This window comes from Perna viridis, chromosome 1 (genome assembly GCF_037379345.1).
Source record: "Perna viridis isolate PV_CMFRI_1.1 ecotype Kerala chromosome 1, ASM3737934v1, whole genome shotgun sequence".
Classification (NCBI taxonomy): Eukaryota; Metazoa; Mollusca; class Bivalvia; order Mytilida; family Mytilidae; genus Perna; species Perna viridis.
In genome coordinates, this window is record NC_142445.1 from 56,650,818 (window position 1) to 56,677,131 (window position 26,314).

Sequence of the window (26,314 nt, forward strand, 5' to 3'; positions counted from 1 at the left end):
TGAAATGAAATTAAGTTTAATGAGTATCCATAGATTTTGAAAAAGAACACAACAAGATTACCAGGAAAAACATTTATTTATGTATCCACGAAAGGTTTGATCATTGAACCGTGAAATGAAAGTAGGAAATATTCTTCCGCCGTCTAGACATTAATATTGTATGTTGTTGCAACAAAATAATGATTGATTTTCATATTGACTATTTTGAGAAATTAAGCCGAACAGAGTATTGCTTATTAGTGTTTCGATAATTACTGTGTTAAATAAAAAGGCTTTTTTTTAAATAATACAATTAAGGACTCTTTGTACGTGGAATGTTTTCAATATAGCAGTTATACGGGGAATGTTTTGATGAAAAAGTCAGTCAACAATGGAAGGATAAATAACCTTCGAGATCCACAAAGACATTCCAGTTATGGGTAATTGTTTCAAAACCCAAAGTGCCGATGATATAACACTGTTACATGACAATGACAATCCCGAAGGGCCACAACAGACTGCTCCAGTCCCTGTAGGACCACCACCACCATATCAGGTCAATATTTATTTTCATCCAACATATACTTTACATCATACACGTGATTTCTGGTGTTTTGAGATAAAAGATGCGTTTCTTTATCATTTTTTTGTTAATGAAAAAGTAATAAAAGATTGGGTTTTTTTATCGTATGTGTCGCTTTTGTTTATTTTCTCAAGTTCACCTGTGTCATCAGCTGATCTTGACAACAAAGAAATTGGTGATCTATTTATAGATAAGTGACTAACTGAAATAGTGAAAACATATGCATTGTTAAAGATCATGATGTATTTGATAATACCCAGTCTGATGCTGTAATTTATTACTGTTTTTTTTTCAAATCATTTAACAATAAATTGCATGTATTAAATGTATGTACAATGTACATGCTAATGCGAATCCATGTACATGCAACAAGGTCCCTTATGGTGCATTGACATTTATAACACCATATTTACAGCAATTCTGCTTTATTTTTTTAAGTGTGTTACATGTTTCAAAGAAAGTCGAAGGGGAAAGTCAAACAAAAAATTGTTTTTCAACCTATATTTGTATTAGGAGTACATACAATGCTTACAGGCATTAAAGAATGGAATAAACTTGATGTATCCACTCGACAATTAGACACTATTTCCAAATTTAAAACAGAGTTAAAGAAGGATACACACAAACCACTAGTTCCTAATTATTATTCTATTGGTGAACGAAAACTGAAAATTATTTGGACACAATTACGATGTTCTGCTTCTTCTTTAAACTATGACTTATGTAGAGTCAATATCGTAAGTAGTTCTTAATGTAGATGCGGAGATGTTGAGGATGCTCATCATTTCTTTCTTGCCCTGTGCAGGTCCGGGTGTTAAAAGAATAGGCCTGCAGCAGCGCTAAGCTTGTCGTATAAGGCGACTAAATAGTGCTCAGCAACCTAGCCGGGGGCTAGGCGCTCTGCCCACAGAGCAACTGGGATGTGTGCCCCAGGTGGTGGAATGGGGTACCCCTGGCGTGTTACATGCTGGGGTTGTCAGGCTATAATACGGAAAACCTGACCGCAAACCATAGTGGTGCACCGTGTTGGGAAAGATGCCACGTTCCTCGCACGTTAAAGAACCCTGCTGTGGTATTCGATAGGAGTAGGAACCTTTGCGCTCCGCCACAGGAGGCTAAATTGCCCGACCTTACCCATCCCCCCCTTTTTCCAGTGGCAATCAAAATTTGTCGACCCTATTGTCCTTGTGTCCCATCCTTTTTTTTTCATTTCATGTTCATTTTATCATCCATTTCATGTTCATCGTCTGAATATAGCTGAAATATTGCTGCTCGGACGTTAAACCCCAACAAACAACAAACAAACAAACATTTCTTTCTTGACTGTCCCTTATACGAAAACACTCGAGTATGAATAACATTAGTTGGCTGCCCGATGATTTGCCATTGAATGTAAATCTTTTGACTCATGGAAATCCAAATTTAACTTATGATCAAAATGTTTGTTTAGTAAAACATGTCCATAGATATATCAAAGAAACTAAAAGATTTTCTGTTGTTTGATGAAATTTGATGAAATAGTGATATGCCCATGTTTTCTTCACCATCACCACATTCCTCTCAACTCTCTTATTTTTTCTTTCCTTTTCTCAAACTCTTCTCTTCTATGTCTTATTTTTCACTTTATTTTTTATTTAGTGTTTGAAAAATGTAATTGATGCATGCTCGTTTTGACAAAATATTGTACATTGCTATTGTATATGGGAGAGGACCTCGTAAGTATGATTTACTTTTGTCCAATCCTTTTTGTTTATTACAAATAAAATATGTTTAAACTAAACTAAACAGGCAGATCCAGGGAGTGCTGTGCCCCCTTATCAATTTGTAAAAATTATGAAAATAGTGTATTTTGTGTGTAAATGCATGCAAGATGTGTTTATCAAGGATTTTTTTTTGTTGACCCCTTGCAGCCTTCCCTTCGGTAATTCTCTGGATCCACCACTGCAATGGATTCATTTTATCAAGTTTACCCAAAAAAGTAAATTTCTTTAATCATATGTACAATGTACATGTTTATTTGCATAAAATGTACATTGTAAATACAATGTAAACTTACATGCTTACACCTGCTTGAAATTTTGAAAATAAAATACGACTTTTTTTTTCATTTCATATGGCTTTTTCAATTTACTGATTTGCAAATTCAAGCTCAATTGTCTACAGATCAAAAATGGATCCAACCATAATTCCTTGTTTTTTTTCTGCTGTAGGAGAGAGCCCCTAGAGCACAAGTTTACTATCCTTCCCCAAATGTCAGTAGACCTGCCAATCAGCTAACAGAGGATGAACAGATTAAAATTGCCCAGCGTTTGGGTCTTATAAGTCATTTACCTTTAGGTGTTTATGATGGCTGTAGCAAAAGAGGAAAAGAGTAAGTGATTATATAATGATTCTACACTGCATTATCAAATTGGATGATTGTAAAAGTCTTTTTTCAAGCAAATTAATCAATGTAGTATTGACTTCTAGATTATTTTGATGTTCACTTCAAAAAGATCATACTCCTAGATTGACTGAGGAACAATAACATTTTGAATATCCATGTGTTTTATTGGTTCTTTACCATGAATGGATAATTTTCTAATTAAACTATGGAGAAACAAATCACCATATACTTTTTGTTCTCAAGTTCAAATTTACAACTTATTCAAATTTCATTATGGTGTCAATCATAATATGAGGTACTCAGATGTGGTTAAGAATTGAGAGAAACATTAAATTTCATCATAAGCAGTTATGAACTGAACATCATTCTACAGTCATTACAGCAGGTATATTTTTAATTTCTCAAGTGAGACCCAAAATGTTCAAGTTCGTCTTTACTATAGAAATATATTTGTATATGTAACATTATGCTAATCAACTGATGGCAAATTACAATTTTTTTCTTCTTAATTACCAGCAACATGATTTATCTGAAAATCTTTTGGATTCACAATTGTAGTGGACTAAAGCATGGGATTTTGTAATTTGAATATAAAGTACATGTAGTATATTTTCAAATGTCTTCTTCCAGTATTTACATGTATTAAGTAACCTAACACACAACATAACCTTTCAACTTGAATGATTTTAAGACAGGTAGTACACATAAATAGACTCGGGTTCATAAACATTTACTACATGTTTTCATTATTGATTTGCTTTGTTTTTACCTCATGAGGTATATCAGTTAAATTGATTTACTATACCATGGTCTTTCTAAAGTAAATATCAATTATTTATTTTGGTAGAAAGTCTGTGTTTTCTCACACAATAATAGAGTGTAGCATTATTAATTATTAATTAAGAGTTATCATAATAAATGTATGTGCATTAAGTTCTCTTACATAAACAAAAACATATTTTCTTTGATATTAATTGTATTGAAGTATTATGTCATCCACATGTGCATGGTTTTTGTGATTTTTTCACATCCTGTTTGATGCCTTCATATGTATATTTTAGTTGAACAAGTATAAAATACAAATACATAGTTTAAAAAAAAAACAACATTTGCCCTAGTTTAAAAAAAAAGCAACATTTGCCCTTAAATGTACATTGTATTTAAAAATCCATATAACCATACCACAAGGAAGTACTTGGATGGTAGACTGGATGTCAACAGGATGTATGGAGAATGATAAAATTTCATTTCAAATATATATATTTCCTGTTTAAACATTGACAATAGTATATCAGTGTTAATTGTTTCTAATTTCTGTATTTAGCATTTATTCAAAGAAAGCACACATTATTCATAATATTTTAGAAGTAGTGTTTGTTATTTTTTGTTGTTGGTTTCTTTATGGTTTCTCTCTCCTTTATCCATTGTCATCTTTCTGCTTCAAGATGTAAATTTTGCCCCTACTTTGTTTATACTATACATTGTATTTATGCATCTCCCAAACAAAGTTTGAGGGGTATATAGGTTTCACCCTGCCTGTCTGTACTATTTTCTAAGCAACTTGCAGCATTGTTATGAAATTTTGTGAGATGTAATATAACCACAAGGAGTCTGGAAATGTGCATACTGTCAGGAATTGTCAAATGTGCTTAGTCTATCCACCATAAATTTGTGTCCAATATGAATCGTATGACCACAGTGGTTCTCAAATGTACAGGGTTCAATAGGCTGCGGGAATATTAGTCCCATTAGGGACAATGTCAAGTTTAATACAAATGTATAACTCAGATTGTGAAAATAGCCAGAAATATACATGTTAAACTGTAAATGACAAAAGGTTTGTTATAGTTATTATACAATGTATGTCTGTCTATTTAACAGGACATACAAATGTATTGTGGTATATTTGTGTCCATTCTTCATTTACACTTCCCACAATAGCTCAAAAACGATGCCACCAATTTTTGTAAAACTTACTTGAATTGTTTCTTTCTATTCATGTGAGCTCCCTTTTGATTTTTATTAAATTTCTGCAATTTATTTGTACAAAAATGGGATGATTTTATGTTTTCAGACTCTCACAGCATTGTCAATAAAACTTCGTTGAATTGTGTATTGGTATTAACTCCTTTCAAATTTTTGTAAATTTCTGATTTTATTATTTAGAGTTATGGGACTTTGTTCTTAAAAGGGAGGATTTCACACTTTTCTGACTATACAAAAATGTAATTCGGCAGTGGTTACACCCATTTTCATGACACTTTGGAAAATAATTGTAATTTATTTCTATTGTTGTAAGCTTCCTTTTCAGTTATTATTAATTTCCTACTTTCTGTTTTTGGATTTTTTAACTTCATTCATAAAAAAGGGGGATCTCCCATAATTGCACAATAACTTCAAAACACTGCAAGCTTTTTTCATGAAAGTTTGTTTTTAATCAATGTAAGCTATATCAAGCTTGAATTTTGTGTCAATATTTGCCCTATCTGTCTAGGGTTCAAGCTCTGTGGGTGTACATTTATCTAGCTGTGCTCAGTGAAACATTTTATTAACATGTGCATTTTTCTGAAAGAAAAACATGTATTTGAAGTACAGGGGGTATGACCTGTACTTTTAATTCCTGCTAACATGAATCTTGAGGGGAAATACACATATGTAATAATTTTAGTACTGTTTATACATATGTTATTGCAAATTATGTCTGTGTCTTTCAATACAATGTACTTGCATAGATACCATCTATAAACCCAGGTTAATATTCTTACCCATTGTCCTTTTATTGTTTACATAAAATGTGGCAAAAATGTATCAATTCTGGTGCAGAAACTTGTACACTATGTTGAAGTCTCTTGTTTTACCTAAGTGTGACTCATTAAAAAAAGTTTATTACCAATAGGACTGTGTAATGAGATGCATGTGTAGTACATGTATTAATGTTATAAAAAATATTTATGACTGATGTGGAACTTTTATGTGAAATGTACATGTATTAATGTTTCGAAAAAAAAATATTTATTACAGACATACAATTTGTGTGTGTACTGCATGTGCTAATACTTACTGTTTTTTATTACAGATGTGCAATTTGTATGTGTGAGTTTGTGATGGGTGAGGCTTTACGATTTTTACCATGTATGCATGTTTACCATAAAGATTGTATAGATGATTGGTTAATGCGATCGTTTACATGTCCGTCGTGCATGGAGCCAGTGGATGCTGCTCTGCTAACAACATATGAAACAAATTGATGGCACATACACAGTGAGACTTATGGTGCTAAAGGACAGTGGAATATTTCAATGAAAGGCTGTGATCTCATGCATGAAACATAAACAGAGGGCTTTCATCACAGTATAATATTCAGTCTTTGGTTTGTTCATTCACTGTATTACATTGTATGTTTGTACTGTAGTATTAGAAGTTCAGTTAATAGACTTGTTCATGGTCTGATGCACATGCTGGTACATGTATTAAAGCTTTTATCAATAGAACTGTGAGTCAGTGATAAGTATCATTGACATTGTAACATGTTTGCTGTTTTTTGCATTATTTTTTCGTAAGTGAGTGCTTGTGGTTAAAAACCTGGGTTTAAAAAGTCTCAATTTAATGCATTAATTACATGTGTTCTGCATGGACTAAAGACACATCATGTGCAATGATACATTTATATCTGCTGGTGAGGTTACTGGTATACTACTATCAACACAAATTTTAATTTCTCCACTCTTCTCAGTGGAGATATTTTGATTGGAGTCACAGTGTCTCCACTCTCCACAGTGGAGTCACCATTTCAAAAATTGTCTACAATTAACTTCTCCAGTCTTTATGAAAGGTATATTTAATGGTTCCAGCAGCTTAATAACATTTCAGTAAAGGACAGAGAAAAATATTAAAAACTATTGAAATTGGGCATTTTTTTCCTGGTTTTTACTTTGGTGGAGTCACAGTGGAGGCCATGAGTGACTCCACTGTGAAATGTGGAGAAATTAAAATTTTGGTTCACAGTAGTATATGTAAATTTACATTTTGAGATAGTTTCACACATGTTTGTAAAATGGAAGAAATAAAAATGGCTTTATTTTGCTACATGTGCATACATAATGTTATATGTGAAAACACTATACATTTGTCCATATAGAAAAACATGTATGAGACTGAAGTTTGAGCATTTATTGCACATCATTTTGTCCCAATCACTTCTTGGTTGTGGGTTTTTCCATATCTGTATTCTTGACTGTCTCTTTGATATGTAAAAAAATGTGTAATTCTGTGATAATTGTTTTATTACACACTGTAGGTATTAAGTGGAGTTGTTTTGGGTACCATAATTAAATATTTAAAATTCTGTGAAATCCAGTCTTTTCAGTATTAGATTAATTATAGTGAAGACAGAGTTATCTCCCATTACATGCTTGTACTATGAAGATATGTTTTACATGTATCCCTCTGTATATTTCTTTTAGGTAATATTTATAAAATTATAGAAAAGTTATTTGTATGTTAATAAAATATTGTAATTACCAGTTATATTCAGCGCTGTATTTTGAATAATTTCATTTATATCTGAAATATTTATTAAGAGCCTTTGTATCGAATTTTAAAGGAACTTTGTCAACAGTGCTATGCTCCTGGGATTGCTACATTTTGTATTTTGTTTTTGTATAATTGCTTTTACTGTAATAAAAGAGCAATTACATTTTGCAACAAAACTAGTATCTATTTTGTTTCCAAATTGTGATTTAAATGGGGAGATAATTCAGTGGTACTCTGGAATTTTAAATTTATTAAGTAAGGTTACCTATTGCAATTATAATGTTGTGTAGTTTTTGCAATTTATTTTCTTGAAACTGGTATTCATGATGAGAAAACCATTCTTTAATTACCTGTAGATGATAAAATATCCATGTGTTCAAAATATAACATACTAGTAGATAATGTAATTGTTGTATTTAGGAGTGCCTGTAAGTGAAGTAGCTGGGTGTAAATATAAGTTTAAACTCATTTATTTTTTGTTTTTATCAAGCTGCAAATGACATTAAATTTTGATTTTAAAATAAAAATAATAATTAATCCCCACCTAGTTCAGCTAATGAAAAACTGATGCAATACCAAAATATTTCAATAATATTTTGCCTCACCTATTGATTTTATAAGTAGCTTTTAGTCACTGAACTGATGCTGTCTTAAAAAAATTAAGAATGTGGCTTTGTGCTAGTTGAAATTAATCAATTCTCTTACATGCACGCCCATAAATATTTGCTACCACTAGAACTTTTAATTTTTACTGAATTTTATTTTAGAAAAGTCTCTATTCATATCTAAATAATTATATTCCAGTTAAAAATGAAACCTACATTTGTTTATGCTAACATATTGTTTTAGAGAAAAGGAAAAAATGAACAAAATCTTTACATGAAGTCATATTTCATTTTAAACAAAGGTTATGTCAAATTTGGTCTTGAAAGCTTAGTTTGGATAGTAAAAATAGTGAAATTACATTGCACATTGTCAGAATTGTGATTTTTTTTCTTACTGTTTCACCCAGGGCCAGGTTCTTACTAAGCCAGGTACTTATGAAATGGCCTTCGAAGACAAACTTTTCTATTGTTAACATATTTTTTTTGTTGATGTTTACATATTAATATTTGGACTCATTATCATATGTTTATTGTATTTTTTGTCTATTTAATATTGTTGCTTGTTAATATATTTTTATTGCCAATGGCTAGACACTGCTATTAACATTTAGTTGCCTTGTGTTCAGTTTATTTTCATAAATTTAAATCATGAAAGTTAAATTATGTTAAATTTCAATTAAAGTTGTTTTTTTTTTTAATTTCTTAGCTAGTGTGAAAATCAGAAGAATTTGCAATGTTATTTAAAATAAATCTATTTTTTATCAAAAAAATTCATGAATTCTTAATTCATATGGTAATTTGTAATCATTTAAATGATCTCAATGGATACTTGAATCAACCTTTAAAAAGAATCTTTTTTGTCCATTTTTGTACATGAAACAGCAATATTAGCCAGAATGAAGATCGTTCAATGAACATACCAATGGACACCTCGCAGTAGATATTTCGTTATGATGATGATCATTTATTCTCGTTACTTTCCGTAAATGTACAACTACATACGAAGTGACTGCTAAAATGCCTTTTTAAACAACATATAATATTAGAGTCTGATTGAATGTGAATGATGAATGTATTGTGTACTTTGTTATTCACTCTTTTATCATCTATTTGTTCCCTCACAGTTCTTGTGAGTTAGATTAAAATGTCTGAACAAAGAGTTTTTCTTTTTTTTTACTTTTTTACTTTTTATAAGAATACATCCCGATATATCTAGAGTTAAAGAGATAATGCATAGAATATGAATATATAGCTGACTCATCAGGTGTAGTTATTCAATGCCAACTTTTTTATATTGAAGAAATTGTAAGGACTATATAATGATACCATCACTTAAAGCAGAGTGGTATATAGTTAACAGGATGTAATCCCATCTCATGATACCCATCACTTGAAGCAGAGTGGTATATAGTTAATAAGATGTCCTCCCATCTCATGATACCCATCACTTAAAGCAGAGTGGTATATAGTTAACAGGATGTCCTCCCATCTCATGATACCCATCACCTAAAGCAGGGTGGTATATAGTTAAACAGGATGTCCTCCCATCTCATGTTACCCATCACTTAAAGGAGGGTGGTATATAGTTAACAGGATGTCCTCCCATCTCATGATACCCAACACTTGAAGTGAGGTGGTGTATAGTTAACAGGATGTCCTCCCATCTCAGTCTTATCATTCAGTTTGTCTCACACTTTTTATTTCAATTTGTGATCTGAACGAATTTTGGGTTTTGATTTGCATAACTTGGATATTGCAATTTCATCCTGTAAGTTTTTGGTCTATGTATAAATACATGTAGTAAGAAACACTTTGTTCATCTGTCATTCTATATTAGTTATCTCAGATTCTACTTATGGATTTGATTTCTAATGCTGCTTCATAGTGATAGGGGGGTCAAATATTAACTACCTGTAAAGCAGGAATTGAGACTTTTCAGGCATGAAAATTTTCTTTTAAAGTTCCAAATTTCCCCTAAAAACTTTAAATGTGTTGTATGATGTAAGCAATTTTTGTTTCTACTTGATATCACTTCATACTTGAAGAACTTAATTTTTTTTACAGCACATTATTTATGATAGAAATTACCCCTGAATAACTAAGGCTTCCTTTGATGAAAATGATTTGACATTATTGATACTGTAAATGGAGAATGTTTCATCAAAGAGAAAAAATCAACAAAAAGAGAACAAAAAAACATCCAAAGGCAAACATTGATAGTAATTTAATACTAAGGGTATACCAAACAAGACAATGCATGCAACAAAACAACATCATGTTTTCATTCCATCATTAGAGTCTACTAGTCTCACTAAGCAATGGTGTTGAGCTTTTTACAAAGTCAACTTTGCTGAGGTTAGGTCCAAAGTGATGAATATATACATGAAAAGAGCTAGGAGAAAATATTCCATTGTAGATACTTACCAACTTATTATAACATTTATAATTTGCTCTCTTAAATCCTATGAACTAAAATCAAAATAACCCTTCCCATTTCAGTATAAAAAAACCAATATATTTTGCAAGCTTTTTATTATGTCTCTAAAAAAAGTAATGAAGTAGGGAGTATGACCAAGTATGAATATGTAATTTAAAAGCTTTCACAAATATCACAAATATTGCTGCATACAGAAATGTTCAGACATACAAATAAATAATTTATAACAAATATATACCTATAAAATGATATGATAATAAATGAAAGACCAGATGTTAGACAGTTACAAGTTCTCAAGCATATCACATTATAAAAAAATTACACTAAAATTATGTCTTCCTTCTTCAATTTATCATCACCAGAAATAATTACTTTGAGTAGCAAAATCAATTTTGACATGGATGTCAGAGATAAAAAATCACACAATGGTCATTATGGTATTTGATATTCCTCCTCATGCCAAAAAAATACCAAAACCTGTGTCAACAGTTACAAAAAAGATTGCTCTCAAACAGTGCATAAGGCTTAAAAGTATGTCAAGGTCATTTGATTCTCCTCATTGGTACACAACACCAATCTTCAGTGTGTTGTATCAACATGTCTAAGGTCTAAAGATAAAAAATACCAAGACAAATATCCTTAATAAGTGCATAAAACTGACCTTAACATAAAGGTCGAAGTAACACGAAGGTGATCATGGTACACCACTCATCACCTCATAATCACATTCCAATGATTCCAATGTCATATACTGTCATCATGGTAGCGATGCATTAAGTCTTATACATCAACCTAACCTTTTGTATTACCTCCAGCGTCGCTCACAGTATAGTTTGTCTCTCAACAAATGCCCATATAAATCTATTGAGTACATTTGATGGTTGACGTTTTATACCATTGGCAATTCAGGTGTGTTCTCTAATTCATTGATATACCTTGATTATATACTCAAAACGTAAATCGGACTCAATTTATGTATTCACAAAAAAATCACATCTCTCGGTAAGAAAGTTTTGAGCACAAATTGTACCACTCAATGACAGATTCCTATAAAAGATAAGTGCTACACAAATTCACTTCGCGCTTGTTTTATAGAAAGTCTCCATGATGCGTGTTTATTGACGTGCTGTAAAGCTGGCGCCCTAGCATCATCCTCTGGGTCATTGTCTTCTACAATCTCATTTAGATGGAACCGACCTCGTTTTATCTGTACTATGATAACATCTGCTATGATGACCTACAAGCATAACATGGTAACTGTAAAATGGCAGTGAAGCTTTCAGAGTACCTAAAACAATTTGCCAGAAATTACTGCAATAATACTTCTGATTTTCGATTTTACAATTACTACATACTATATTCCTTCTTATTACCGTAATCGACGTTGTACACGCGGGAGGTATTTGAAGTGCTTGTAAGTTATTTTTGCTGGAAACATGTCAAATAAGTTCGAACCAAGCATGTTTCAAAGTTTCACCGAATTCCCACTTAGAACTTAAGAGGCCATCGTCTCTGGTTATATAAAACCTGGAACAGTGTAATGTCGTCGGGAAGTCTCCCTCTACTACTATGTTTGTTTTACTGGTATACAAACCGAAATAAGAGCATATATTCCTCCAGTACAGCCTAGACCGAAGGACCAAGACAACTGAGATGGACTGTGTCTTGAAGCCAACACTATGCATCCCACTATAATCAGTAATCCTGTATTAAACATAAGCATAAATGATGTAAGTTATTCTCAAAATAGAAAAAAAGAATGGATATGGTGAAACGCAACAAATGTTCGATCGTATTACAGTAAATACATTCAGAGATCACCAAAAGGTCATCAACAAAAGCAAAAAAACACATCTTCAAGTATGCTCTGAAAGGCTTCGACGATAAAGGTAATAAAATACTAGTACGCAGTAACAGAATGATGATCCTTCTTCATAATGAACTAAAAAGTAAAATTACGACACATAGTACATTTATTTTCAAATAAGTAAAAGTACCTCCCAGATTATATTGCTTTTGGTACCCAAATATGTGTCTGCCTATGAAATTCGCATATGGTATAGAGTACGTGTAATGGAGAACTAGAAAATTTCTGAGTATTACGTTATTATTAAGGTATTTCAATAAAATGTCTAGTCGTGCTGTGTGATATATTACTTCTCAAGTTCACACTTTCAACTAGCACCAGATAATTCAATGACTGTTCTTTATGTTTCCCTATGAATACGGTAAAGGAATATATATATATATATACTAATACCTATGCAGTAATTCTACAATCCAAAATAAATTTATATATTTTAAAACTCTAGCCGAACCCTATTCTTTTTATGGGGAATACACTCGTGACACAACGCCGTGCATCGCCTATACGATTCTGTATTCTGTATTTATGTACGCTTCTTGGGTTGAAGTATCAAATAATACTCACCCGAGACTGTATAGATTGATATAAAAATGCATCCACCTATAATCTCCTGAAACCAGTCATAGTCAAAAGGATTGGAACCAGAATCTGACCCATCACCCACCACATCCCTTACATAGAAACGCCATAATGTAAAGACTACCAGAACAAACAACAAGAATGTGTTGAACAATAGAGCTACAAGCTGTAACCAGAGATTCGCATCATGGTTAGCTGAAAATAAAGACATTCATTTAAGAAACCGGAGAGGTTAAGTTATGAATGTAGTAGGTCTGGTATTTTAAGAATACTAATAACACGTCTTATTGCATAAACTTTTTTTTATTTACTGGGAAAAAATTATTGGTAAACTCTTGTTAGGTTAAGAAATAGATTCGGCATCTGTCATCTGAAGTACATGTATTACTTCGATTTCCCCAACATTGTGCTATATATATGTTCATCCGGCAATATTGTTTTCTTTACATGCGCATCATCCAGGTTTTAGTTACAACTATTTTTTTGCTTAGCTTTGATGTTTTTTTTTGCTTTTGCTTTTGTTTGTACCTAGTTAGTACTAGTACACTTTATTATATACATTGCGAAACCGAAAGGTGGTGAGCAATTTGCCGTTTCGATTACGTATTTAAAAGTAGTAACATAATCATAGTGCTTATATGGTAAATAACATATATACTTACATGAACTATCACGAATAAAACATCCTCGTATACTTGAAGGACTACTTGTGTGATTCACTGTCATGCAATCACTACAACTATAAAATAGTCCATGTTCATGACAACCATCGACCACCCAGAACGGAGAGAAAAATCCAACGAAGTGAAGAACATATCCAAACAAAAATATACACAGAAGAGTACATGGTGTAATTTGTAGACATCCAATGTCAATTCGAACAGTTCGTCTTTTCGCCATGTTAATCTATATCTACCTGGTTTGAATACCTAAGTAAACCTTTCCTCAAGGTCCAATGGTTTTTGACTAAAATACTTAGTATATTAACGTAAATTGATAGCGTGGGTGATAAAAGCTATGAAAATAGATATGTAACTAAATATTGTCAATTTAGTAAGTTTTTCACCTGGGCATTCCACCTGTCTGACGCAGCAACCAATGTCATTTTATTATTTCTTATATCAAATGTGTCTTTAAAAAGTTCCGTTATTATCCTGTCTGGCACATTAACATAACAAACGATTAACATAATCATTAAATAACATAATCATATAGGTTTGTACTAAAGTAGTAATTATGTCTTTTAACCAAATGGTTCATGTGTAAATATCGTATGTGTCACAATTTTAGAAACATTTCCTGTCGGGAGTGGATCTATGATTTCTGGTTATTGAAGACATAACATAAATATGCGTTGAGCGAATCCACAAACTGTTTGAAGCTTAATTCTTTTGATTAAAAATAAGATTGAAAAACGGAGTGCAATAAAAAACTGTCTTTCCTTGATTTTACATAATTTCGACTTTCTAGCAAAATCCCGTGTTTTTGACATCGGACGAGCCCTGACGTCCCACGGCTCAAGCTTTTCTGGCAAATCAGCCGTTGGATTTGAGACCAATCTCGGATTAAATATCTTCATAAATGACCGTCAGATATTGGTAAATTATTTGTAAGTTGACTGATCTAATTATAGCCGGGTGTTTAAATGAAAAGTGCTGGTAGTGACTTTATATACACTTCATGGCCAAAGTAAGCCTGTAAGAAGAAGTTTTAAATATAAATTTATAAATTTAGAGTTTTTAAATATAAATTTATAAATTTAGATAAAGCTTTTGACATGGCGACATGGAGTGTATGATCAAAGTCTCTGATAGGGATATTATTTTTACAGCAGACTCTTTAAAAATCCCTGGTAAGGCTATATAAGGAAACTTATGAAAAAAATATTGCGGTTCATTTTAAAACCGTTTTTTTAAGATTTATCCTTCTTTGTCACCCAAAAAGCATCCGATCTTCATTAGAGGCCTTTAAGGAGGTAGATCAAGGGTAAGGGACACAACTCTTACAAATCCCTGGACCGTTTGTATTCAGGCAGTATTTTACACCAATCTCCTGTACCTGTAAGCACCAAAGTAACTTGAACTGATTTTCATTCTGTTTCCATTAAAAGCTTGATAGACTTTGGTGATATTGAATATGATACAAACTTATCACTGGTCTCACTAACCACTTCTAACGTTTCCATTACTTTACATGTTAAAAAAGTAATTTTCAAAGTCTCACTGTGAATTACCAGGACAAATGACATCTTAAAGTTGCATACCGTTGCGAAGCTTGGAAAATAAGGCTTCCAAAATCATTATGCTAATGGTACGATGACTGTAGAAATTCTTCACAAAATTTACTTGAATAAATAATACTGAGAATCCACATTTTTACCTGTTCTGCTATCTGACAGCATGGAGGCAAATTACTCACACATGTAAATAATATCCATACACTTTTGTAGTTAATTACATATATGATTTTAAAGTACACATTCTCAGCTTTATTTTGACAACTTTTAATCATGATACACACAAATAATGCACTTACAATGCATATGTCTAGGTTCATTTGATCCAGAAGTGGTTAGTGAGACCACTGATTTCAAGAGTTATGTCCCTTACCCCAGGTCAATTGACAGAGTCTTACGACCCGCTTTCGAATTGTCCCCTCGGTTTTAGGTAAAAATTTTCTTTGTGTCATGTGACTATGTTTCGACGAAACAAAATGGTGGACGGATGAAATCTGACAGTTCTATTGTGGTTCTGTTTTGTTATGGATTTCTCTGTATCCTCGGGTATACCAAAAATTACATCTCCACCCAATAGAAGAGTATCAGAAGATGTAACATCTTTAGACTCGTGGAGTGAAGCCATGGACGAAAATGACGTAGATACACGTGTATCAAAACCGAAAATTAACAAGCATCATAAGAATAAATATCAAGCCAATCAACCACATCATCAAAATATTTCGAGCTTTCAGGGTTCTATTTTATTGAATCCACAGACTCTTAATGACTTAACATATGATAGTAATGGGGAAAATACCAACCCAAATTTGCAAATGACAAGGAACAATAATTTAGGTCAAAATCATCAGCGAGTGCAACACATAGCTTCCAATCGAGATGGTGGTTGGTCTGTTGTTCAGTCAGACTATGATCATGATCAGTTTCACTCATTGGACTTTGCATCTCTTCAACTACCTAGTACTTCTAGTCCAAACTTTCAAAGTGATGTTATGAAATCTTGTGGTCAATCATCTAAGTTAAAAAGCAAATCATACCATGGATTAAATAAACAAGTAGAAGACATTAGGTCATTCTTTACTGGCGATGCAGAGGATTCTGATCAACCACGCTCACTACCTCCAGATCTTAACAGAACATACTTATTGGAAGATGTTGACCAAACAGAGAAAGTTAAAAATAAGATAATGTCTGTCTGGAATAATGTTAAATATGGTATATACACAATGTGTACCTTGATACAAATACATTGTACATTGAACTATTAATGTTATTCACTTCAATTAACAATTTGTTTTACTTTAACTTTTACTTTTAGGTATCTGAAAGTAAAGTACTGTTATAGTCTTATTAGGAGTTGAATGTAATACTGTAAATTTGCCTTACATCTTTTGACATTTAATTTAAGTTAAACCCTCTAGAAATCAAAAGTGTTACATGTATGGCCCTAGAATTAGAAAATTAATTCAAAAACTGAGTTTTCTGCACTTTTTTCGTCATTCTTGCTGATATACATTTGATACTTGGTACATTGTTTACCTTGACTTTAAAGATCAAGATGGAGCTTTGTTTTGGTCTGTTGATTTTTTGCTGATTTATGGCCCTTGGACTTAGAAAATTAGTGCAGTCTCAGTTTCTGCACTTTTCTCGTTAGCAAATTATGCATGAAGTTTGCATTCTGTTCTTTTCAACAGAAATTTCCTCTGGTAAGGGACTTTGCATTGCCTTGCAATACTCTCAGAACATGCTTGTTATATTCTGTGATCTAGCTGGATATCATAATATTTTTAAGTTTTTTGTTTGTGCTTTTGTTGTTTTACATAAATATTTAAGATGCTGTATGTTTATGGTTATTATGGTTATGTTTTAGGATGGACTTTGAAAACAAAAACACAGTTTAAATGTGACAGTCCTATTTTCCTTCTTGGGACTTGTTACCACATAAGGCCATCTGGTAAGTGTATTTGTAATTATTACAAACAATAAACACTTACTTGCACCTGTAGTCTTAAAAGTGTTTTATATTTTTTTAAAATCTTGAGTCTTTCTTTAGCATTCTATCTGAGCATATTTGGAAAAAAAATGCACTAACACATATACATGTAATTGTGTTTTTGGAAAAAAATTGCACTAACACATATACGTGTAATTGTGTTACCAACATCAAACACATTCAGTGTCATGGAAAATACTTTCAATATTTGTTGTACATGTGTATAATAAAGCATCTGTTCTTTAATAACAGCTGTTAAATAAAAATACAAGTTTAATAAATACAGACATGTACCAGTGTGTCATTTTACATCTTTTCCATGGCTGCAAATTTGTAAAAAATGAACATCTTCAAGCTGTTTACAATGTGTATAGGCCATGCCAGCAATTAAGTGGATTACTGTTATTGATCACTGTATATTTTATTACTTATTTTCTATGTACCGGGTATATCCAAAATAAAGTAATAGAAAAATATGAAATGTAATTACAAGAATTGAATATTTCAATTATGACGTTTCATCGGCATGTACAAAACGTTGACAGGTTGTACATTTTAGACATGAGGCGCTAGCATGCTTTATTGAAAATGTGCTACAGTCAACACTTTTACATTTTTTGTGCTAAAGCAATGGCTGGTCCCACATTTTGGACATGTAGTGCTAGCATGCTTCATTGAAAATGTGCATATATATATACATGTATATGGTAAATGCTTTGACACACTGATGAAACATAAAAAATGAAACATTCAATTCTTAATTGTAATTTAATGTACCTTTTCATGTAAAAAAACATGTTCAATAATTTTAAAAAATTTTAAAACTAAATCTATTGATAGCATTGTGAATAAGATTTTTATAACTAACTCAAAACTTGTAAAAGCAGATGAAATTTATTTTACTACTTATATTGATGCAGTTGATTAAGAAATTAGGGAGAAAAATGTTGGTTTCACTGATATTTTATACCTTATAAGAACTACTCGGTATGCGTGAATCAAACACTGTGATAATGAAGGACCATACATAGCACCAAGGGTTGTAATAAGATATAGGAAAGTCTTGTTCTTTGCATCAATGAAAACCAAACGAAATGAATGAGAGGGCCATTAAAGCACTTTTTTCTGTGAATAAGTAATGCTTAGTTATAGCAATTATGGTAGTATTGTTCATCGTGTGAAAGTATTTTCATTTAATGATAAAATTGCAACAAAAAAAAAAAAATTTAACTAGTGATTTGTTTTGTAGATGGAGAAGTTAAACCAGGAGAGAGAAAGAAAAGACCACCAAATGTTGAAATATTTAAGCAAGATTTTGCTAGCCAAATTTGGTTTACATACAGACAAGACTTCCCACTAATTCCAGGAACTAAAATGACTTCCGACTGTGGTTGGGGTTGTATGCTAAGGAGTGGACAAATGATGTTAGCCAGGGCATTTCTGACTCATTTCCTTGGAAGAGGTATTGACTGAGCAAATTTACAAAGCATTACAATTTACTCTGCATGAAAACATAGTAAAAACTTACACAAAGGGCAACATGTTTCAAAATGAAAATATAAATTGCTAACTGTTGCAAAGAAACATTTACACTTCACATAATGATACTCTATATTTTAAAGTAATTTCCTGAAATTTCTAATACATGTAATTTCAACTGGAATAATGTATAACACTAAAACATTTCAACAATGCAAAATACTTTATACCTGTACATATATATGTTTTTTATCTGCTTGGGGAGAGTATAAATGCCAGACTTATTACACAGTTTAATATATTATTCTGAATTCTGTTAGATTGGAATGTGTTTAAAGAACAGAGCAGGGAGCATGATACATATAGGAGGCAGATTATAAAATGGTTTGGTGATTTTCCTAGTGAGAATTCACCATTTTCTATACATAGACTAGTAGAAGCTGGAAAGACACATGGTAAACAACCTGGTGAATGGTATGGTCCTTCTTCTGTTGCATTCATACTCAGGTAAACATTATAAGCAAACACTTGAGAAAAATTATGAAAGTATTTGTTTTTCTTGTCTTTGATGGTTTTGTTGTTTAGTTATTTTGTACATGTAATTTGTGTTAAATATTGTTACATTAATTTCATTTGATATTTTTTGTCTAACTTTACCATGTATTTACTGTGTTAGTAAGAAGCATCTATGATTAATCATGGATAGAAAGTATCTTATGAAAAAATATATACCGAGTATTATACAACTATGGCAGGTCAGTGCATGCAGTATAAAATGTTTATGGAATATTTACAGAATGAAAAAGACCAGTTCCAATTTCAATACTAATTTATGTAGGCTAGTGAGTAATTTAAATAGCTGTCCAGGTAGAAATCTGCCCTACATTATACTAATGTGTCCTACTTAACTGTTTCAGAACACTTGTGTGATCTTTTTTATTCTTCCTTTTAAGTTTGAATAGCTGTCAATTATGATGACCATAACCTCTATATTATATCACCCACCATTGTGTTTGAGTAGCTTGTATTCTATATACAAATGATTATTTGTTTCTGATTGAATAACACTGTTCATTTTATTTAAATATTCAAAGAACAAGCCTATTTTTAGTTTCAATTACTAAATTGAACTGAATGCTGAAACTTTCTTTTAAGGTATCCGACCCATAAATGGCCCAAAAACAACCAGCAAAATAATTTGGTTTTTTATCAGTAGTTATAAGCAGAGGTGTCTAGTGGTTCTTACTATAAAATAAAAATCCGTAGAATGTTCAAGGTATTAGCACAGGGCTTGGTTATATTACCCCCATTTTTTGCCTATTTTGGGGGTTAGGGGGTGCAAGAAATATTTAAATGACAGTAACCACTTTAATACACTATACTACTATATACCTTAAGAGGAACCATAAAGATGTTCTTATCAATTGAAACTAATAAAATTCTCATAGCTATATGTTGTTTTATTTTTAGACATGTATGGTTGTTACTAAAAATAGAAATAGAAGAAAAGGCTAAATAGGCACAACCTCAGAAATTAAGGAGTCCAGAAATACAACATTTTTTTAGGCACTCAACATTTGCATTAAAAATAACTTTAGTTATTGTTTATGTTGTAAAAAAAAATTCGGAGACTTTTACCGTGCCAATTTCTATGAATTAAGATTCGTAATGTCAAGGTCATTGTAGTGAGATGTAGACTGTCTCATTTCAGTTTATCTCTTTTGTTTTTCACAATACTTTAAGTTTGCATACAACTTTGATAGTGTGTCATAATAGGGACATTTTACAACCAAAAGGTTAAAGGTTAAGGTCACCTTAAAGGCTAAAATCTGATAACAATTTTCTTTTAATGCTCAATCCTCAAAAAGTGTGTATTTTTTTAATAATTTGATCAACTGATCCTTGCTATTGACAGTTTTACACCTGAGAAATATCATAAAAGAATTTTATGCTTTTACATTGTTTAACTGAGATTCTTTCTAGCTGAAGTTGTTTTAAAAGCTTAAAGTTATGATAACATTCATTGCACTTTTGCAAAAAGACCATGTTTTCATGTTTTCAACTTGTAATATAAATGCATGCACCAGTCCTTCTAAGGACCTTATTAATATTACACAGTTTTTAAAAAAAAGTTGTTTAAGAAATGTTGTAAAGTGATTGTAAATCCTAGTATCATTTTATTGAATGTTTTTCTTTGGTTTACAGTGACTGTGTATACAAGATGCCCGAAAATATAAACTTGAAAATGTACCAGTATAGAAAATTAAACAGTGATTTAAAAGGCCACAATGAGTTGTAATTACTTGACCTTTAGAGGTTAAGGTTATCATAATTGACAGCTGTTCAAACATAAAAGACAAGGTCCAAAAGATCACACAGGTGTTCTGAAGTATTTATGCAGGACACATTGGAGTAATGTAGGGTAGATTTCTACGTAGAGAGCTATATAAACTACTTAGTAGCCTACCAAGATTTGTATTGAAATTGGAACTGGTCTATTTCAACAAGGTGTAAAAGAGATATTGACCCAGGCCATTATTGTTTTATTACACTTCTCTGTAGAAATTTAAGAATTTCACACAGAGTGAATTTTTCTTCATCAGGATTTAAAAAAGATATTTTGGTATATATTTAATTTGGTTAATTTTTTGTATGTATTTGTTTTTGGATGCACTTTTTTTCAAGTGAGCAAATTTAGGCAAATACCTATTAGATATATTTGACCACCAGATATTCAGTCAGATAATTTTGTTGTTCATAAAACACGTTTATTGTGAATGTAAACATCTGACATCAGCCATGCAATATCACTTGTAACAAAACGTCAAGTTTGCAATATCACAATATATAGGTGTGTCAGAAATACATTGTTTAAATGGAAACTATAAAATATGAAATGTAATAGTAGTTATTATGTTTTTTTATTTCACTTTGTCTTTATCAGGGATGCCATGATGAAAGCTATAGAGACACAGCCATTACTGGCTAATATTATTGTGTATGTTGCTCAAGATTGTACTGGTATGTATCATAAAATTACATGGCAAGGTGGTGATGGTACCAAATATTTCTGAAATCCGGAAAGGATTTTCTTCATTTTATTCAAAAACTTTAGGATCCATGTCAAAAAAGTTGGGTAGTAGGAAACCAGGCTATTATTACATTTTTGTTCATGTGAATATAAAGCATCAACAAACATTTTTTATCATAAATCTTTTTCACATTTAATGATTGAGTCCAGTTTAAAAAACAATATTCACATGAAAAGTTCTGAGTCCTCTGTTGTTTCTTGTGGGACTTTAAGTAATCCTGATTGCATCCCATCTAGCTCTGTTTTGGCTGGTTGACATTAATGATAAAATACAATTGTTGAGAACTCAGTGCAGCACAATCCCATTACCATATAAGAAATCTTAATTAGTTTTTCCAGAGTAGCTAAATTTTGATCTTCTTTGTTATAACTTTGATGCATTTGGAAACTTTATGCATTAAAATAAAGTGATAGATAATTATTCCCCCTACAAAGTTTGGGGGTATATACATATAGGTTTCTGTCTGTCTGTCTATCTGTCTGTCCGATATATGTTTTCTAAGCAGTGTGAAACTTTGTGGGATCTGATATAACCAAATGGAGATATGCAGACTGTCAGAAATTTATGTTTGGACAAAATTGTAGAAATGATGGCTGTTCTTGTGTTTCTTTCTATTGATGTAGGCCCCCTTTTGATTTTTATACCCCTGCAAACGAACTTGAGCATTTTTAAGCAAAACATGGTCTCATGCATTGTCCACAACCTGCCAACCACTTGCAGGTATAATATGAAACTTAATGGGGTGTTAAATTACCATATTGGGATGTGAATATTGTCAGGAATTTATGTTTGGACAGAAATTGTAGAAATGATGACCGTTGGACCTTAGGCATTTTAAACTTGGTCTGATGTGTTGTCCACAACTTCTCCTTAACAACTTGCAGAATTTAATGAAACTCAGTTGAGTGTTATATTACCATATGGAGATGTGCATATTTTCAATTAGTGATTGTGGTGTTAACAAAAAAAATAGTACTAATTGATCTTTGGAGTTTGGTGTTTTCAGCATATTGTGTGTCAAAAGCACTTTAATAGTCTATCCACCATTAAAATTGCATTAAAAATGTCCACATTTGTCCCTGAATTTACAGGATTCAACTGGTTGGAGGAGAGGGTGGGGTATGAGCCCTTTTAGGGACAATGGCTAGTTTATTTCCTGGTGTGGAAAAAAATTAAGAAAATCATATATTTTGACCAATGATTTGTAACTTATTGATTATAATTTAACACTTTGTCAGCCTGTGGAAGTTATTTAGAGGATCAATTTCACCTGTTGCTGTATCTCTATCTATCCTACATAGAGGACATTTTAATTTCTTGAAGTTTCATTTCAGTTTACAAAAAGGATATATATGAAGTGTGCTGTATGAGAGGAAGAACAACTACTAAATACAGTGAATCCTCTGATACGTCAGAAACCTCTTTAAATACTGAGGTAGATGAATGGAAGAGAGCTGCCGTCATTCTAGTCCCAGTACGACTTGGTGGTGAGGAATTGAATCCAGTATATATTCCTTGTCTTAAAAGTTTACTTGCTCAAGATAGCTGTATTGGTATTATTGGAGGCAAACCAAAGACTTCCCTATATTTTATTGGTTGGCAAGGTAGAGTATCAACTTGCTGTGTTTTGTTTTGAATATTAAATGAAATCTTCTCTGATCTCTGTTGAAAGGGAAACACACAAACATAAAGTAAAAATTGAATTTAACCCAAAAAAAGCTAGAAATGCACTTGCATTGAAATTCATTATGTAGACTCGCTGTTGAAATTGGTTTGTTTTTAAAAGATAATATTTTAAAGAAAAATATTTCAAATACAGCATCTGTTTGATAAAATTGAAGCTATCAATTTCACATACTGGGTATTTAGTTGTCTTTGTTCTAAGTATAGTATTCAAGTGAAATAGTATAAGAATAAAGAAGCTAACAAGACATAAGCATAAAACTAATCCAACCTCCTCAATTTAGATTCTTAACACATTTTTCATTACATTCTATTCAGATGATAAAGTGATATACTTAGATCCTCATTATTGCCAAGATGCTGTGGATACAAGAGAAAGAAATTTCCCAATTCAGGTGTGTAATCTTATCAGTAGTTTTCTTGTTCGATCACCAGTTTAAGTTTAGACAATGTAGGTCATTTGACAATGCAAAAATAGTTGCCAAGTTAAACATGCTTTTTCAGATCAAGCAGACTTGAACTGAAGTAGTAACATTGCTTCTTCCCACAGCTATGATACCTATTATAATGTCACACTGACCACAGTTTTGCAGATGAGAAATCAATTTATATCTGTAATCATTCTACAAAATCCACTATTATGCAAAGTAATGCTAAATGTCACATTTTCTATACCACACTAATTATGGTATACCCATCTCAAACTTTATTCTCATTGTTCGTGTATTTATCTCTATTAAATTATACATGTAATAACATATCATACTAGAAATGTTCTGCAAGACCTTGATCATTTGTCCAGTTTCTGATTGTCTGAATGCCACTTTTAATGCACTTTTCTATGCATTAGAAGTCTTACACACCAGATGATGTACAAATAAGTAACAAATTTTGTACTGCAATACTTGTTTGTCCTTACATGTTGGTAAGCAAAATGTGTTTATGTAGACCAATTACATGACCTTGAACTTCTCCTAGACAGTGATGCAGGAAAATAAATCATTTCCCAGAGGCATGATACATTTTGCTGTAAAATTGTTTTTTTTATTTCAGACATTCCACTGTTTATCCCCAAGAAAGATAGCTTTATCAAAGATGGATCCTAGCTGTACCATTGGATTTTATTGTAGAACCAGAGAAGAATTTGACAGATTTGTCCAACAAACAGAAGAGGTTACATATGTTAACTCACTTTGTGTTCAATTTTATTTGTTGCAACAACAAAAAATAAAGAAGGAAAAAAAATTATGTCATGTAAATAGTAAATATTACCAAAATTTGGATATTAATTGGTATCTTCATGGTTTCTACTATTAAGTAAAATTTTACTGCATACATGAGCTTTACATACTCTACAGGGATATTATCCTTACATCCGTTATATGAAGTCTGTTAATCTCTACTTCTGGCATGTTATAGATTGGATTATTATTTGATTACAGATGATATCTCCTCCCAAACAGAAGTTATCTTATCCTATGTTTGTATTCAATGAAGGACATTCTTCAGAGACACATGTACAAAATGATGGTTTGGAAAAAGAGGATAGATTATTGAGGGTAAAACATTATACAATGGACCAGCATGGTCGAGTTAGATCTGCAACTGTGGAATCAGAAGAATTTGTTGTTTTATAACAGAACTTTAATACTAGGCCTATTATCATTCAAAAAATGTTTTTGCATTTGCAGCATTACCTTCTATTTAGAGTTTTTTTGTGATGGGTGAACTTTCATCACAATGATAACATTCAACATTTGCCTTTATTGTTCTGTATGATATTGAATTTACAACTTTCTTGTTATTTGTTATAATTTCATACTATTTTACTGACTGTCAAATAGAAACTACATGTACATGTATTCCTTTGTAAGATGATATCTTTTAAAAAGGTTTTAATTGCAAGGCAAATTAAAAGGTGTATATTTCATTGTTATTTTATTTGTATTTTTACCTCTCTGTTCATTGATATTGTGAAAACTAATGGTTATATGTCACAAATTTTCAAATATAATGACATCAAACTGACATCATCCACATCATTGTCATTGTCTGTAGATTAGGTTTTTGTTCATTAATTGAAGTGATTGGTCAATGAAATTACCATGTGGTTATAAACCTCTAGTTTGAATTAGAACCAAACAAGTAGTTTCAAGCCAACATTTTATAAAACTTAGTACTGATTGCTTATTACATGACAAATTTCAATGGTGTCTAAAGTAATGTTTTCTTTGGTTCTTTGATATGCTGAAAGTAACCTGGTAATAGATATTTCTATATTGGGACCAGTTTGTTCAGTTGGTCAACCATGAGGTACAAAATTACAACTTTGATATTAATGGGTTTGATAAAATGAATCCAACCATGTTTTTATATTCTTGATAATTGACCATAAAATTAAGGTAAATTTTAACTTTTCTGTTTTTTATAAGGCTGAAGCTTTTAATCACAATCCAAATTTTTTTTTCAAGCTGGACTGTCGTACTCATGATTGCCTAACTGTTCAGGGTTTGTCTGCTGCTGTAGCATGCTGTGCCTCATGAAACATTTTATTTATCGAACTAGTACATATTACCTTATTGTTACCTTTTTTTTCAATGAATGTCAAACTCAGGGTCAAAATCTAACATCATACATGTGAAATACTGTATAACTCTAATCACAAGATGTAGAATTGAGACCTTAGTTTTGGACCAAATAATACAATTTCTTTCATATTTTTCTTAAGTATCCCATCAAAATGTAAATTAAGCCTTAGTTTTTTAAATCAGTTTCTTTAGATTGAAATATTTTTAGGGTTCTAATTTATCTAATTGGCTGCCTCTTAAGAATTTTTTTGTCAAAAATAGTTAAACTTTTCAA

The 26,314-nt window shown here is 31.6% G+C and overlaps 3 protein-coding genes across 3 annotated transcripts in view; 2 read left to right on the forward strand and 1 right to left on the reverse strand.

The window, feature by feature from the left end:
* The first annotated feature begins 316 nt into the window (after positions 1-316).
* Positions 317-9,245, forward strand: LOC148629502 (RING finger protein 11-like). Its single transcript, XM_088552477.1, has 3 exons — positions 317-535; positions 2,773-2,933; positions 6,025-9,245. The coding sequence occupies exons 1-3, from the start codon at positions 416-418 to the stop codon at positions 6,194-6,196; spliced, it is 453 nt and encodes a 150-aa protein (XP_088408603.1). The 5' UTR covers positions 317-415; the 3' UTR covers positions 6,197-9,245.
* A 1,043-nt stretch (positions 9,246-10,288) lies between these two features.
* Positions 10,289-14,607, reverse strand: LOC148629503 (uncharacterized). Its single transcript, XM_088552493.1, has 4 exons — positions 13,632-14,607; positions 12,955-13,164; positions 12,118-12,227; positions 10,289-11,760 (listed from the first exon to the last, which is right to left on the reverse strand). The coding sequence occupies exons 1-4, from the start codon at positions 13,867-13,869 to the stop codon at positions 11,587-11,589; spliced, it is 732 nt and encodes a 243-aa protein (XP_088408619.1). The 5' UTR covers positions 13,870-14,607; the 3' UTR covers positions 10,289-11,586.
* A 1,040-nt stretch (positions 14,608-15,647) lies between these two features.
* The window catches only part of LOC148629504 (uncharacterized), a 41,657-nt gene continuing 30,990 nt past the window's right edge, over positions 15,648-26,314 (forward strand). The window contains exons 1-9 of the mRNA XM_088575847.1: positions 15,648-16,420; positions 17,076-17,159; positions 18,448-18,660; positions 18,998-19,184; positions 21,622-21,698; positions 23,104-23,373; positions 23,771-23,847; positions 24,506-24,625; positions 24,895-25,077. Of these exons, the coding sequence (XP_088431973.1) occupies positions 15,730-16,420; positions 17,076-17,159; positions 18,448-18,660; positions 18,998-19,184; positions 21,622-21,698; positions 23,104-23,373; positions 23,771-23,847; positions 24,506-24,625; positions 24,895-25,077 (1,902 nt within the window). The 5' untranslated portion in view covers positions 15,648-15,729. The remainder of the gene's footprint in view (positions 16,421-17,075; positions 17,160-18,447; positions 18,661-18,997; positions 19,185-21,621; positions 21,699-23,103; positions 23,374-23,770; positions 23,848-24,505; positions 24,626-24,894; positions 25,078-26,314) is intronic.